Raw genomic sequence first — 14,801 nt, forward strand, 5'->3', positions numbered from 1 at the left:
CAAAAGTGGTTTACGCTTCCATATTAAACAAGGCAAAACTGGGATTGTTTAAGCGGGTTTATGGTTTATAAAAGGACATGACAATGGATTTGTACTGTACAGAGAAGTCAATTCAACTGTCAAAAGCAAAAGACATCTTATTAAACGGTGAAGTGGCTTTGCGCAATGAGCCTCTCAGTCGTCGTCAGACAGCTCCAGGTCCTCCACCACATCTTCGTCTCCTTCGGCCAGCTTGATGAGAGCAGAGGACGATAGTGGCTGAGGGGCCTTTGACACCTTTTCATCCTCTTTGTCCTCCTCTTCCTCATCTACAATGGAGCACGGAAAGAAATGTGAGTTTACGGTTTGGATATGACGAAAACAGTTTGGCAGCTAGGCGATTTTTGTCTTGCTTTTCTAACACCCTGAACTGGATTGATTTTAGAAAATAGAGTCAGCCAATTAATTGTCTTATCTGCGGAAATCTTGGAAGTTGGGTTCCAGATAATTATGGAAAATATTTTTGCAACGTGTCCCCAAAAAAAGAAATGAGAAAATGGTTCATTTGACTGCCACGCGGCTGTAATTGGAAATCAAAGACCTACTTTTACAAGGGATATTATTTATAATACGTGGAAAAAATAAATATGAGAAAAATATTACAAGAAACAACGCAAGAAAAAACGGCAGTTTTATATACACACATACACACACACACACACATATATATGTTTAAAATTTACCAGAAAAAGTCTAAAAATATTTTTACACCACAAAACTACTGTAAATATATTACAATATTTTAACCAAAAAAGTACAAATATGACAAAAAAAACAGTTAAAATATTACAAGCATATAATGGTTTTTTTTTTTTAAATAAATTCTTACATCCACAGCCAACGGGCCGTCCGAGCAGCTTCAACACCCTTGAGTGACACTTAACCCGGTAAGTGCGTGACCCAAGCTTGTATAAAAATATTGTTTCGTTTTAAAATGCGTATAGTGTTACTATACAGCAACTATGGCAAATTTCAGCAGAAAACTTTTATGTGCGTGTGTGCGGAGGGGGTGGTTATTTTGAACCTTGGGCTGTGAGTACTGCTGTGTTAAAAATATCAGTTGCATTCCGGGGTATAACAACATGATAGGGCAAAACGGTTAATTACATTCCAACATAATTGTGATTGGATAAAATGTGACTTTTCGAATCACAAAGGCTACGATCTGACTGGTCATGGCTGCAGTGAGTGCGGCACAAAAAGGGGCAAAGATACAAATAATACAAACTGTGCTCCTCATTTCACACCCACCTGAGTCTCCGTCACTCATGTCAGACAGTCCTTCAAGATCTTCGTCGTCGTCATCATCATCATCATCGTCGTCGTCATCATGGCTGCCTTTTTTATCTAGACACAGATAGAGACAGCGGCAAAGACAGAACATTACAAGCAGATACAAACCAAGTTCTCCCCCCCAAATGACTTTTCTCAAGTTTGCGTTGCTACACGGCTGACGTTCTTTGGAGACACCTCGATGTGGGCCAAGCATCAGAGGCAGCTGCAAAGCGTTTCTGCGTGCTTGCGTGTGTGCTTCCCCCACTCCTCCCAGAGATGGAACCCAAAGTCGATTACAGCCACTGCCGCCTGTACTGCACAAACACCCGTGACAGTTTACTACTGGCAATTTCAGACATCTTCGGCTCACGGCCTATATATAGCAAATGCTGGCAGGTTTCGTAGCAACACTTATGATGGAGGTTCTGTGTGCATCCGTGTGTGTGTGAAATAGCCAAAGGGACAACGGGGGTTCACAGGCTTTGAAGTTGAGGTGTGATGAGGGAGTAGCTGAGACGCACACACACACACACACACGATGGAGCGGTTCCTCACGTCTGCTACACTGTTCGCACGCACACACACACCCACACACACACACACACACACACACACACACACACACTAAATGCAGACACAAACACGGAGAAAAATATCAGGCACTTCTCTCGCCATCTAAAATCAATGGCATAGTGCTACTCACTCTGATTTTCTCACTGCTCCATTATTGCTACCTTTAAAGTTTCCCCCAAATGACCCGGAGGACTTCCAAGCCCTCCCCCACCCTCCCTTTTCCCTACGCCAAAGCACCACATACATACACCACATCATTAGCCTCTCCTGCAAGTTCCAGGGCTGGCCGCGTCAACAAAGAAGCTTCTGAAGACTCAAGACTGGACAACGAGGTTTGTATTCGTGTGCTGTCATCTGCGCGTGTGCGCGCCAATGAAAGCAAGAGAGGAAGCCGCCACCTCTGGCTGTTCCACTGGTCTGGTTTGAATTAGGAACTCCCGCAGGGGAGCCGAGCCCGTACTTCCTGTCGACGGAGGTCAGTTTGTGTTTGTACTGGGCGGAGGAAAAGAGCAACCAAAGGGAGGGTGGGAGGCACGGAGGGGGACGGCTGCATGTGCGTTTGCGGGGACTCTCCCGACAATCAAGTCCAGATGCATTAAAGGGGGGAAAAAAAACCTCTGCCGCCGACTCTTCTTTTTCTCAGTGACCTCGAAAAACCAACCCCTTTTCCCGCCCCAACTTCTGTGGATGTGTTTCGAGGTGAAGCCCGTGGATAATTGCTCCAAAAGGACGGCGGCTGCACGTGCGTTTGCGGGGACTCTCCCGACAATTAAGTCCAGATGCATTAAAGGGGGGGAAAAAAAAAACCTCTGCTGCCGACTCTTCTTTTTCACAGTGACCTCGAAAAACCAGCCCCTTTTCCCGTCCCAACTTCTGTGGATGTGTTTCGAGGTGAAGCCCGTGGACAATTGCTCCAAAAGGACGAGGTACAAAACAGCAACGGGAGCTCAGGACACAAAAAGATATTTTTTTTTCTCCTCCAATCTAAGGTGGACGTTTACAGGTTGATTTACTTTACATAATACTGAAGTAAAACAAAAAAACTAAATAAAAGAAAACCTCTATGGCAACAAGCAGACTTTAGCTGACATCACCTTTGGAAATTATACTCTGTATGAATCAAAATATAGCAAAACACCGCCCCCCAGAGGCCAACATGGGTAATTTATCTTCTCTTTTTGCTTGGCCATACAGGTGGACCTTGCAGGTTGAATGCAATCCGTTGTGGGACATTGCTTGAAAGTAAAACAAAAAAAAAAACTAAATAAAAGAAAACCTCTATGGCAACAAGCAGACTTTAGCTGACATCACCTTTGGAAATTATACTCTGTATGAATCAAAATATAGCAAAACACCTCCCCCCAGAGGCCAACGTGGGTAATTTATCCTTTCTTTTTGCTTGGCCATACAGGTGGACCTCGCAGGTTGAATGCAATCCGTTGTGGGACATTGCTTGACGCATCCATTCATCATTTTGCATTATTTCGGACTGTCACCATCAAATACTAGATTATTGTATCAATTAGTCCATCAGTCAATCAAAAAATCAGATAAAATTATCTTGTGGATTAAGGTGTATTAGAAACCTTCCCACCGCCAATTACTGTTAGCCAATTATTGTTTATTTGGTATTGTTTAGTGATTAAACATTAGAGGTTTGGATAATTTTAAGTTAATCAATGGCTCTAAACGAGAGCTGTTGAATCGTGTGATAATCAATTATTTGAGAAAATGAATTCATCAATACATTTTGACACCACTAATCACAATCATCTTAAGATTTATGGTCATGTTTCCATTTTCAATATATTTTGATGTACACAAACATACACATAATTTGTTAAAGTAACCCTCCCAAATATGAGTAAAACGTTAAATCAATCAAACGCTTCGACAACCAGTGAGAATGTGTATAGCAGTTGGACGACACTTTTTACAATTATAGCAAAAAGAAAAAAAAAAAAAAGGCAAAACAAATGCAGAGTTATTCACGTGCCAACCAAGCTTCCACCTTCAACTTTTTGTGTGACTTTTGAGGGAGGCCTTCCTTTTCCCGACACCGGCCAAGCTATATTTCTACATGACTGCCGCCCTCACCTTTAATTTTGAGTCCTGTATCGTCATCATCATCCTCGGAGTCGCTTTCAAACAAGCCCTTGAACTCCTTTTTGTCCTCTGCTTTCTTCTCCTGAATCTTCTTACGCTTAATCTCTGGCAAATTCAGATCTTCCATCTTGACAAAGCAGAAAACAGTGTTAGTGCCTTTTTTTTTTTTGCATTTTAGTCATAGAATAGAAAGAATGTTTCTTACTTTATAAGATTAACACTGGGCAAGATTGCCAGTCATGTGGTTTAAAAAAAAAGCCTGAAATGATTTTTGCGATGTGTGGGGAAAAAAAAAAGTTTGTGCTGTGTTGGATATTTACCCTTTCTTTGCCAGAGATCTCCAATAGAATTTCCTTCTCCCTCAACTTCTTCCATTGGATGTAGTATCTGCTTAGAGGAGTTCCCTCCTTCGCGGTCTCCTTCTCCCATGCCGCCTGAGGAGAGCGGAAGATCAAAACAGCTCATCTCCATTTACTTTACAGAAGAAGTCAACAAAGAGCACAGAGGCATTCGAGATAGAAGGGAACTTCAAAATTAGACGACGATCGGCGCTATGACACTTGTCGAACTTCGATTTGATGAACTTTCCAAACCCAAATTTCCCACTGAGATCTTGTATATTAGGAAGAATATCTTCAATGGCGAATAATCTAACACGCCACTCAAGTTTAAAGCGAAACACAATCTCTCATACTGTATGAAAATGTTAAAATACTACACACTGTGTTGGCTAGTTGGCAGCTAGCTTAAGAAGCTCGTGTTATCAATCTACAACTTCGTTTGTAACGTACCCCACAAAAGAAGTTTGTCGTGACAGTAAGATATCGTCAAAGTCTTAAAGGGCAATTAACAAACAGACAACCAAAAAAAAAAAAAAAAAAAAAGAAGAAAAAAAGACTAAATATCGCTAAAAAAAATCACAAACAAACAACACTTCTGCTTTAGTCTTTCAGATGGCTGCATGTGATCATTTCCGACTCTCGCTAACGTCAGACAAAAGTACTTGGACACCACTGGAGTCCATTCTGCTAAAAAGTTAAGCCTGCTTCTTCACGATAACTTCCTTCGAACATTTTTTCCCCTCAATACATTTCTTCTCATATCTCAGCTGTCCTTTTATGGAAAGGAAAAAGGCAACGTGCACATGCGGATCCTTTGTTTTTGACTGATTAAGCAGTGCAGTGAAAATTGGGAAATAAAATAGGAGTTTTACAGTTCGTAGTTTGTGAAGATTTGTAATAATAAAACAAAAAAAAAAACAATTAATTAAAATAGTACAGGCAGGCCGGTGGTCGACTGGTTAGCTCGTCGGCCTCACAGCGGAGAGGTGCAGGGTTCGATGCTGGCTGCAGCCTTCCTGTGCGGAGTTTGCATGTTCTCCCCGTGCCTGCGTGGATTTTCTCCGGGTACTCCGGTTTCCTCCCGCGTTCCAAAAACATTCGTGGCAGGTTAATGGAACACTCTAAGTTATCCTTAGCTGTGAGTGTGAGCGTGGATGGTTGTTCGTCTGTGTGTGCCCTGCGATTGGCTGGCAACCAATTCAGGGTGTCCCCCGCCTACTGCCTGAAGACAGCTGGGATAGGCTCCAGCACGCCCTGCGACTTTTTTGAGGATATGCGGGTCAGAAAATGGATGGACGGATTAAATAGTCGAGTAACTCAACATCTTAAATTCACTAATGGTGTGCATAACGGTTGTCGACAGAAACCCAAGTTCCGTATTTATCTCTGTTACTAACAAATAAAACACCATAATAGAGACAACAGTCTTGAATCATTAATTATGTTGGCTCTCGGCCGAGCTCGAGTGGCATAGCAGCAGAGGGGGCTGGTGGCCAGAAGGGGGCCGTGGCCTTTTGCACAGCAGCAGCAGCAGCGGCGACGGGGTGACGTCCCCTTTCCCGTGCCTGCAGGGACACCTCCACCACTGCTCTGTTGACAGGAAGTGGATGCCACGGTGACAGCATCCAATGAGACAGCAGTGGCGGCGGCGGCGTTGAGACCGCTGCAGGAGCCAAGTTGTCCGTTCATTTAGCACACTGATGCGTTTGCACATCTTATTGCCTCGTCTACTTATAAACACTGAGACCGTCGCTTGGTGACTATTTTTGACGCCGCTGATGATTTCTGACATGCAAAAAATAATGCAGTCGTGGAATTTGCGTAACGCTGTCAGAAATCTGGCACTGCGATTGATGGCAAACTGAGGGACAATAATGGAATGATGTGACCTCTTATCCCATCGTGAATCTTGAATCAGATATCCTGGAAAACCAGAAGGCTTACTTCTCTTATCCAGGTTATCCTCTGAAGATTGCATCACAATGCGTACCCTTGACAGGCCCGATGTGACGCATCTGAACACTGAGCTCAAAGTGCTAAAAGAACGACTTCTTTGCGGCACCTGTTGCGAGCAATCAGCAAGCTCCTACGAAACTTTTGTGCATTCATACGTACGGTACATCCCTTCAAAGCAAAATTGTGCCTCAACGAGACTTCACAAGTGGGAGAAGAAACGTGTCCAGCTATTTCTTTGTTTGAACCACCCAAATGTTTGGAATTTGTTGAGTTCAACCAAAATGATGGTGGAAAAAAAAAATGTGCTCCTAAGTTATAACCACAACATTTTTTGGAATTCAAACCACGTGTGACATCTGCATATTACACAAGCTGCCTGCGGACCCCACAGGACCTCATTTATTTCAGTATTAAAGGATCGAGCGCAAGATTGTGTTTCATCGTCATGTTAGTCAGGAAATGATCCACGGATGTCTGAACCGAAGTGATGCTTCTCTTTCGTCGTGTTTTTGTTTTTAGTCGGATTCGTCGTCTTTTCTTTTTGTTTGTTTGTTTTTGTTTGTTAATCTGCCACTGTCTCGACTGGCCTCAGAGCTTTTTGTGAACTAAGGATTTTGCTTTGGATCTTCTGAGACTGACATTGCCCATTTGAGTTTGTGATTTTGACAAACATTTGGCGCTAGCCGCCGTATAACTTATGATCAAAAGAGACGGAGTTCAGTGGATTTCACGTTCTATATCACACGACCTTACTGGTTGACCTCTTTGCATATGTTCAGTTTTTTTTCTTTCTCATAATCAGATGGAGGTTGCCCTTCATTTGATTAATACTTCACAGTTACTTTAAATTAATGCTAGACTAATACTAAATTCCTTGTAGTTAATAAAGGTTTCATGATGCTGATAGGATCAGCTCTGAAAACAAATCACGAAATATTGTTCATCTCAATGGGTAATTTTGGTTTAAAAGTTGATCATATTGCAGTCATGATGGATTCTGGTCAAACTGGAAGATTCCACGGTATTCTGGCTCTTTCAATCATTCTGGGTGGATTCTGGTAATAAGATATGCATTATAATATGTCAATATAATGGGCTGATGTTCACCCACGCCGATACTTTAAAAAACACACAATGTTAAAAAGCTGTCTTGAAATATGTTTCGAAGAACATCTAATATGAAAGCAATCACAATAAAGCAAAACACCACCAATAATAAGTAAAATGGAATATTTTTTAGATGCCACTGGTCTCCACTCACCACAGCGCTAGAATCGGCCACTCCGAAGGTGGCGTTTTGTCGTTTTGCTGTGATGTGGTTGCTGTTCTCTCGCACCTTCTCAAGAAGCTGGCGCACTGGCTTGCAGTAATTGGCCACTTTGCATTCTTTCAGGAACACTTTCAGCTGGAAGAGGGAAAAGGGTTTTTGTTGGGGGTGGTGAGGAAAAACAGCACTTGGACACGACTTGCTGGATCCATTTTTTTTTAATGATAGGCAGCACCGGGGCATGATTATTAGTTTTTTGAAATAAAAATAAAATTGATGTGTCTACGACTGACAAGGTGTAACCCAAAAGACATCTTACTTTTTTTCTCATGAATCCCAATGGATGAACAGATAAAAGTGTCGTTGCTATCTGTAGTTTGTGCGCGTGCGCATCTTGCGTTAAAACTTAACACCCGCTTCTTGCATTGTGAAATACCATCACACACAGGAGGTCGAAAAGTGCTGATTTTGTGCTTGTGTGGTCTACTCGACAAAACAGCGGCACGGAAAAAAGCAAGGCAACAAAGTCATCCTACTGAGGTAATCAAATTAGTCACCATTGTTTTGGAAAAATCCCTTCAATAGCTGAACATTTGCCATGTTCTTCCAACACGAAAAGTGCACATTTCCTTGAACGGAGTTCAACATCTCAGCAGAGGTTACGGAGACTTGGTGACGACCACAGCAGCGATTAGTGTGCATTACCTGAAGGACGGTGGGCAGAGCGAGCTCCGGGAAGCCGATGGAGCTGGCCTGAGTGTGGAAATATTCCAGCATCAAGTCATAGAGCTGGTCAATCAATCCATCCTACGGCAGGGTAAAACCAAACAAAGAAAAAAAAAAACAGTTTCATACAACATATGTGCCTCTGTATCGTGCATGTCGTTTCCACACGAAATAATCAAACCGTGTTTTCCGTACTATAAGGCGCACCTAAAAGCATTCAATTTTCCCAAAAGCTGACAGTGCGCCCTATAATCCGATGTGCCTTATAAATGGTGTAGTCTCTTTATATTCCCCATTGAGTTGTTTCCTTGGTCGTGTTCCGATGCTATCTAGTGGTGATTATTAGCAGGAACCAATTGTAACCAAAAGGGTTCTTTTGCCTGACACTAACTGACATGAGCATTTGCCAACACACACTAAAAGAGACAAATACTTTGTGAGCTCCGCGCAGCCATTTTGAAACGAAGATAATACCAAAAGACTAGTAAACTACTGACGAAACGAAAGAAAAAAGCAAGTCGTCTAAGGATATTTAGCCTCTTGTGGATGTGAGCCCACGAGGTTTGTGTGCCTTTTTGTTGAAGCAATTGTCTTCATAACTTTTGTCTTTCATTGTTTTGTAATGCCATTTGTATTTATGTTTTATGTCTGTGACCAGTTTTCATTGTTACAGCTGCAGCGGTTGAGAAGGCTCTATATAAATAAAGCTGGATCATATTATATTGTATTCCCTTTAGCATAGCTCCATCTCGTGGATGCATACCTCAACTACAGCCCCTATTGTAGCTTCTATTCTATGTGCCTTATAATGCAGTGCGTCCTATATATGAAAACAGTTTTAAAATGTGCCATTCATTGAAGGTGCGCCTTACACTCCGAAGCCCCTTATAGTGCAGAAAATACGGAAATAGGCACGTAAATGGCCATCGAGGAAACCTCCAAAAGGAAGTCATTTTTGACGTCAAGACAGAGCGTTTTTCATATCACAAATTCAACATTTTTTTTTCCTTTTCATTGAAAACAACCTATTTTACCAAGATGCAACCGACATTCGTTAAGAGGCATGGTCTGGGTTTATGTCTAAACATTCAGGAAGAGACGACAGATCATGAGTTTGTGCGTCAGGTGACCATGACAAACAATGGGGGAATAATCCCAGACGCCCGTGCTGCACTCCTCTTGGCTGCAGCACTAAGTGTGGTGGTGCCTTTTGGGGCAGATTTAGAGGCCTGGAAGGAGGGCTTTGAGTGCTCAATCCCGTGATGTGCGCAAACACACGCACACACAGACTCGGCACACAGTGTCAGATGTGTAACATGAAAGCAACTTTAGCCAAGGCCTGAATGACTCATCAGGATCAGCTGCTCTTTCTCCGTGCAACAAAAATCAGATGCGCATGTCCAACTGTGGCCATCTGTGCCCTTCAGTTTACACCAATGTGACAACCTATCTTATACTGTGCATGTACAACGGTTTGCATTTGAGATCAATCTTCTTACAGCCCGTATCTCACTCAGCAGCGAAGGTTTGTGAGTGTTAGCGCACGGCCCGAACACTTTTTTTGTCAGCGTTCGTCCAACGTTGCAAAGACGTTCGTCAGATGTTCGCGAACAGTTTTAACGGTCCCAAAGACAGTATAAGATGATCAAAATTTCTTTGTGCCGCTCAGTATGACACGGGTTTGAATGTTACACATCAAAAATGAACTTTTTTTTTCAATGACTCAAATAAAATTGGAAGTGTCCTAAACACCACAAATCCGTACTTAAAATTCATAGACAAATGAACACTTTACATATTCAGCAGGATTTTTTTCTGAGTTTCCTCTATTTCAGGGGTGGGAAACTTTGGTTCCTCAAGAGCCATGTCTGGTCTGCTTTCCCTACTTGATTCAAATGATCAGCTCGGCAGCAAGCTCTGTAGAAGCCTGAAACGATCAGGACCAATTGAATCAGGTGTGTTGGAGTAAGGAGAGCCCGAAAACAGGCAGGATATGGCTCTCGAGGAAGTGGGGTTCCCTACCCCTCCTCTATTTAAAAGATGCTGTTATTGTTGATTGTGATGTTCACAGAGCCTTTTTTCAAAGCGTTACCTTGTAAGCTTTCTCCATCAGGTTGACTTTGTTCAGCTTCAGGATGACGGCAAAGTTGATGGGCCTCTTACTCATCCGTCCTGGTTTCTTGTTAAAGTCCACCTGCTGAAAGATCTGTGAAGGAAAGCAGGAACAGGAATTGTGAGCCGGTAGCTTCAATGTCATTGTGGACAAGAATGCCACCGTGGACGTTCGGATCGTTCTAATTGTCTACCAGTTTACTCAACTGTTCAAATGCCACAATTATCTAAAAATTTTTAAAAATGCCATCCGGGTTGCTTTAGGGGTGGGCTGGAATTTCGTTTTCAATTTTTTCTCCTGTTCATGTTCGGGAGAGACCTGGGTTGGATTTTCATTATTTCTGGTTTAGTTGAGTTGAGCTTTTTACTGTCTAAGCTTAAATAAGTTGATTTTTGTTTAGACTGCAATTGTTGTGTTCGCCCTGAGGAGTGGGGAAAGAGGCACCTTTCATGTGATGTAATCCAATCATAACGTTGTTGGGAGGTCAGTGTCAAGCAGCGTTTACTGTGGCATTTTACTCGGGCACCACTTAAGACTGAGCTTTGAGCTACATAGTTAAAGAACAGCAGCTGCAGCCCGACTTTGGTGACCACCTTTACGTGGTGTCGGGCAAAACGAGAGTCCCGGATCACAGCTAGGCAAACGTTTTGTGTTTTTTTCCTTTCTCCATGTCAACTCTACTTCTACCCAACACGTATCTGTTCAACAACAACAACAACAACAACAACAACAGCATGGCCAAATATAACCAGTGACACAGGAGGACAAGTCGTCCGTCCCGCCACTTGCGACCATGACACTCCCCTTGAAGGCGAAAAATGGCAGGGTCAACTTTGCTCCCCGATTCAACGTTGATGCCATTTAAACAGAACTGCGACACCAGAAAAACTGCCGGTTTTAACTGCAATTTCAAAGGGGCTAGTGATCTGACACAAAGTGTGGAGCCAGACCAGAAATTGTCCAATGGCTACATTCCAGAAAGAAACAACAAAACACAGCATGTCCGCCATTGTTGCCGCTATGATGTCACGTTATTTACACAACTTATAAATTGATGGCCATCCCACCAACAGGGCCTGTTGGTGGCAAATGCAAGCCAGAACAAAGTTACAAACTATATTATGGAAAAATCAAGTGAAGTGCATATCGCTTGGTGGAAACACGGTATTGTATTACAAGGCCAAGCACGGGTGGAAGCGTTCCAAATATGAAAAATAGAGAACTATGGTTTCATAGAGTAGACATCTGTATAGAAGAGTGTACTTCAATGGATACCACTGTTTTCAAAATATGAAATACTGTACTAGTCTACTGGTTTCAAAATGTTAAATATTATTTGGTTTGAAAGGGTACTCACACGCTGCAATGTGACCCACCTCCAAGCAAAGCTGGAAGCGGTGGACTGACGTTATAAATAAAACAATCAAGTTTTACTATGACAAGAATAAAGTGAACATTTTTTTACGAGATTCAAATTGTAGAATACAAAAAGAGGTAATAATTTAACAACAGTTTGGATATGATACTTTCAGCATCAACCTACATTAAATCGAGGGTGTACAGTGAGCAAGTAGTTAGCAGAGCCACTTCACAGTTCCGATGTCTTAGGTACGAATCTGGGCACCAGTTTTCCGGGGTGTGGTTTGGATAGGTTTTTCTGCAAGTCCTCCGTTTCCTCCCACATTCCAAAAACAAGACAGAATCGTTCTTTGGCATGAATGTAAGTGTTTTTGTCTATATGTGTTCTGCAATCGACTGGCTATCACTCCCGCCAGATGGCAGCTGGTATAGGTTTCAGCACACCTGCAAGACTGCAACGACGATAAGTGGTAGAGCAGATTGATGGATGGATAAGATAAGAAAAAAAAAAAAAAAAAAAAAAAAAAAAGAATGGAGATAAAAAAGTTGATGAAATCGTCAAAACCATGATCGGTTTAATGTGTTTACGAATACAGAACAATAGAGACTAAAATATCCCGCTGGTTGAGTACAGCCTAACATTCATTTCCCGACTTTACGCCACGGTCATGCAGCACATTCTTCGGCAGTGAGAGAACATTCCAGGCAGCGCATCGACTTTTCGTCCACATGCTTTCGCGTTCTGCTCATGGCGCGCACGTGAAAATGTGCTGTGTACGTGTTTGAAGCTATTTCTGACACCCGCTTATCATTGTGTGGTTCTGTGCGCCTGTGTGGTCGTTAATGTGCTCAGTGTGTGCGAAGCAGAACGGCGTCGCTGGCCGCTGCTGTCTCGATAAACAGAGGATGTGGTGGCGGTCTGAAGGGAGGGGGGGGGGCACAGGGAAGTGGGACAGCATGGACCAACCCTGATGCATGCATGCATACATGCACACACACGGCAGCGCGCACACACTGCTGATGCGAAAGCTTCAACTTATACACCCCCATGGAGAGGCAAGAACGCATACAGACACAGCAGAGGACGGGGCGGGGGTGGCGGGGGTTGGGGTGTGGGGGTTCTGCCACTGCTGCCCTAATTAAATCAGTAGCAGTGCACCTCAGCTTACCTTGAACAAAAGGAAGCATAACTGAGTAAAAGCAGACGAAAAAATGGGCATCACAAATGGTTTTGATGTCGGGGATGTAGTTGGGGGGAGAAGGAGGAGCGTTTGCTAAATGGGGCATGGCCTCTGCATGAAAGTACGGGTAAGAACGGGGTGTGCGGAGTAGGGCAGAGGCAGACAGGATGTGGTCTGCGCAGTGGGCTGAGACCAGAGTGTGAACCATAACCGCGACTTTATCGCTTTTGTCAAACTGCTACACGCACAAACCCACACAAAGACCACTGCTATAGGGGGAAGTTTAGTCGTTGCTGGCAGCAAAAAGCACTCTCTTCCCTCAGACCAAGCACACGCACAACACCCGACGCTGTGAGTAAGTTGTCAGTTAGTGACGCACGATTTAAGGCAACAAAGCTTTCCTGTTGCTCACAAGCACACTCGCCTAAGGACAGACACCCGCCACTGGTTGTCTTCCACATTAACTCATTCAACGCCAGCCGTTGTTCTCAAATCGGGAGCGCCGGTGCCAGCCATTTTTGACCACTTTGACTAATTTTTGAAAGCCTACAGAAAATTGGGTTCTCTAGCTATACAAGCGTGGAACCGACCAAGTCACCAGGATTGTAACGGCTCAAAATTCCGCTGCAGCCATGATGTATTTTGCAAAGCGGACACTGATTATTAGAAGGTATCTACCGTGCCGCCAAAGTAACGCTACGTAAATGACAACCACTGTGATAAAAATATTCACCATTCAGAGTTGATTTTCAATGTACAATTCGTCAGCTGAATATCTTCGTATGAAATTCATGAAGCTCTTCAAGTGAAATTATTATTTTTTTTTTTACTTGAGTGGTCAGTGCTTGGTGCAAAGGTACCAAGCACTTCAGTCAGAAACAATGAGGACCACAACATATAACAATCTCTTGCGAACACAGTGGTGCGTGAACTACCTTTATTTATTCAGAGCACGCCGAAGAAAGGTTTGATTTAAAGCATATATCATTGTGACCTGGTTTTGAACAAGTTTATTTTTGGGCTCTCGTATTGCATTCCTGGACCACATTTTCTGAGAACCACCCCTCAACAAAAGGCACTCGCCCTTCTTGTCTACGTTTATCTTGAATGGTCAAAATCACGACGTTCTGGCGCCTTATTTTGAGGTGTTAAAAAAAAGTACATTTCAGGATCACTGGAGAAAAACTAGGCGAAAAAACAAACAAACAAAAAAAAAAAAACAGTGGAAGCTGTAGGCAACTTTGGCCACATAGATATATTTGAAGAGGACAAATACTGCACTACAGTGGCATGGAATCTCACCTCTATGAGGAAAGGAAGAACCGGCACAAATGTATTGGTGCTGCCTGATAGTTGTGTGAGAGCTCTGCAACAATGCATCCTCAGAGGATAATATCTTGCCGTGGGGACCAACCTGTTGAGGGACACAACACAGTGATCATCGTCGCCACCTGCTGGTAGTGAAACATACAGCAACTTTTTTTTTTGCTGCATTCCTGAAAAAGGAGAACATTGGACAACATTCCTGCGATAAACTTGAAGTACTTACTTGATGGTACCAATGATAACTTGGCACAGTGGATAGATGAGAGGGTGAAGGACGTCACTGGGGTGCAGGGTGCCGAGGACACGACACCACAGGTAGAGACAGTGGATGTACTGCCAGTTGTACACTGATTGGTATGTTTCCTAAGGAACAGACAAAGGCAGAGTTTCAAAGAGCTCATCTCAACTCTCTTAATGACAATGTTTCTAGACCGTTACGGCTGGTGCTCATCATGGTGTGTGTGTGTGTGTGTGTGTGTGTGTGTGTGTGTGTGTGTGTGTGTGTGCGCGTGCGTGCGCGCGCGTGTGTATACGTGCGC

The 14,801-nt window shown here is 43.2% G+C and overlaps 1 protein-coding gene across 1 annotated transcript in view; it reads right to left on the bottom strand.

Annotated features, from left to right (window-relative positions):
* Positions 1 to 44: 44 nt before the first annotated feature.
* noc2l (NOC2-like nucleolar associated transcriptional repressor) overlaps positions 45 to 14,801 on the bottom strand; it is a 19,145-nt gene continuing 4,388 nt past the window's right edge. Inside the window, exons 10-18 of the mRNA XM_019863040.1 lie at positions 14,486 to 14,625; positions 14,239 to 14,350; positions 10,376 to 10,489; positions 8,263 to 8,364; positions 7,552 to 7,695; positions 4,314 to 4,427; positions 3,985 to 4,120; positions 1,291 to 1,386; positions 45 to 308 (exon numbers count right to left, since the gene is read on the bottom strand). Of these exons, the coding sequence (XP_019718599.1) occupies positions 175 to 308; positions 1,291 to 1,386; positions 3,985 to 4,120; positions 4,314 to 4,427; positions 7,552 to 7,695; positions 8,263 to 8,364; positions 10,376 to 10,489; positions 14,239 to 14,350; positions 14,486 to 14,625 (1,092 nt within the window). The 3' untranslated portion in view covers positions 45 to 174. The remainder of the gene's footprint in view (positions 309 to 1,290; positions 1,387 to 3,984; positions 4,121 to 4,313; positions 4,428 to 7,551; positions 7,696 to 8,262; positions 8,365 to 10,375; positions 10,490 to 14,238; positions 14,351 to 14,485; positions 14,626 to 14,801) is intronic.

This window comes from Hippocampus comes, unplaced genomic scaffold (genome assembly GCF_001891065.2).
Source record: "Hippocampus comes isolate QL1 unplaced genomic scaffold, H_comes_QL1_v1.1 scaffold1, whole genome shotgun sequence".
Taxonomy (NCBI): domain Eukaryota; kingdom Metazoa; phylum Chordata; class Actinopteri; order Syngnathiformes; family Syngnathidae; genus Hippocampus; species Hippocampus comes.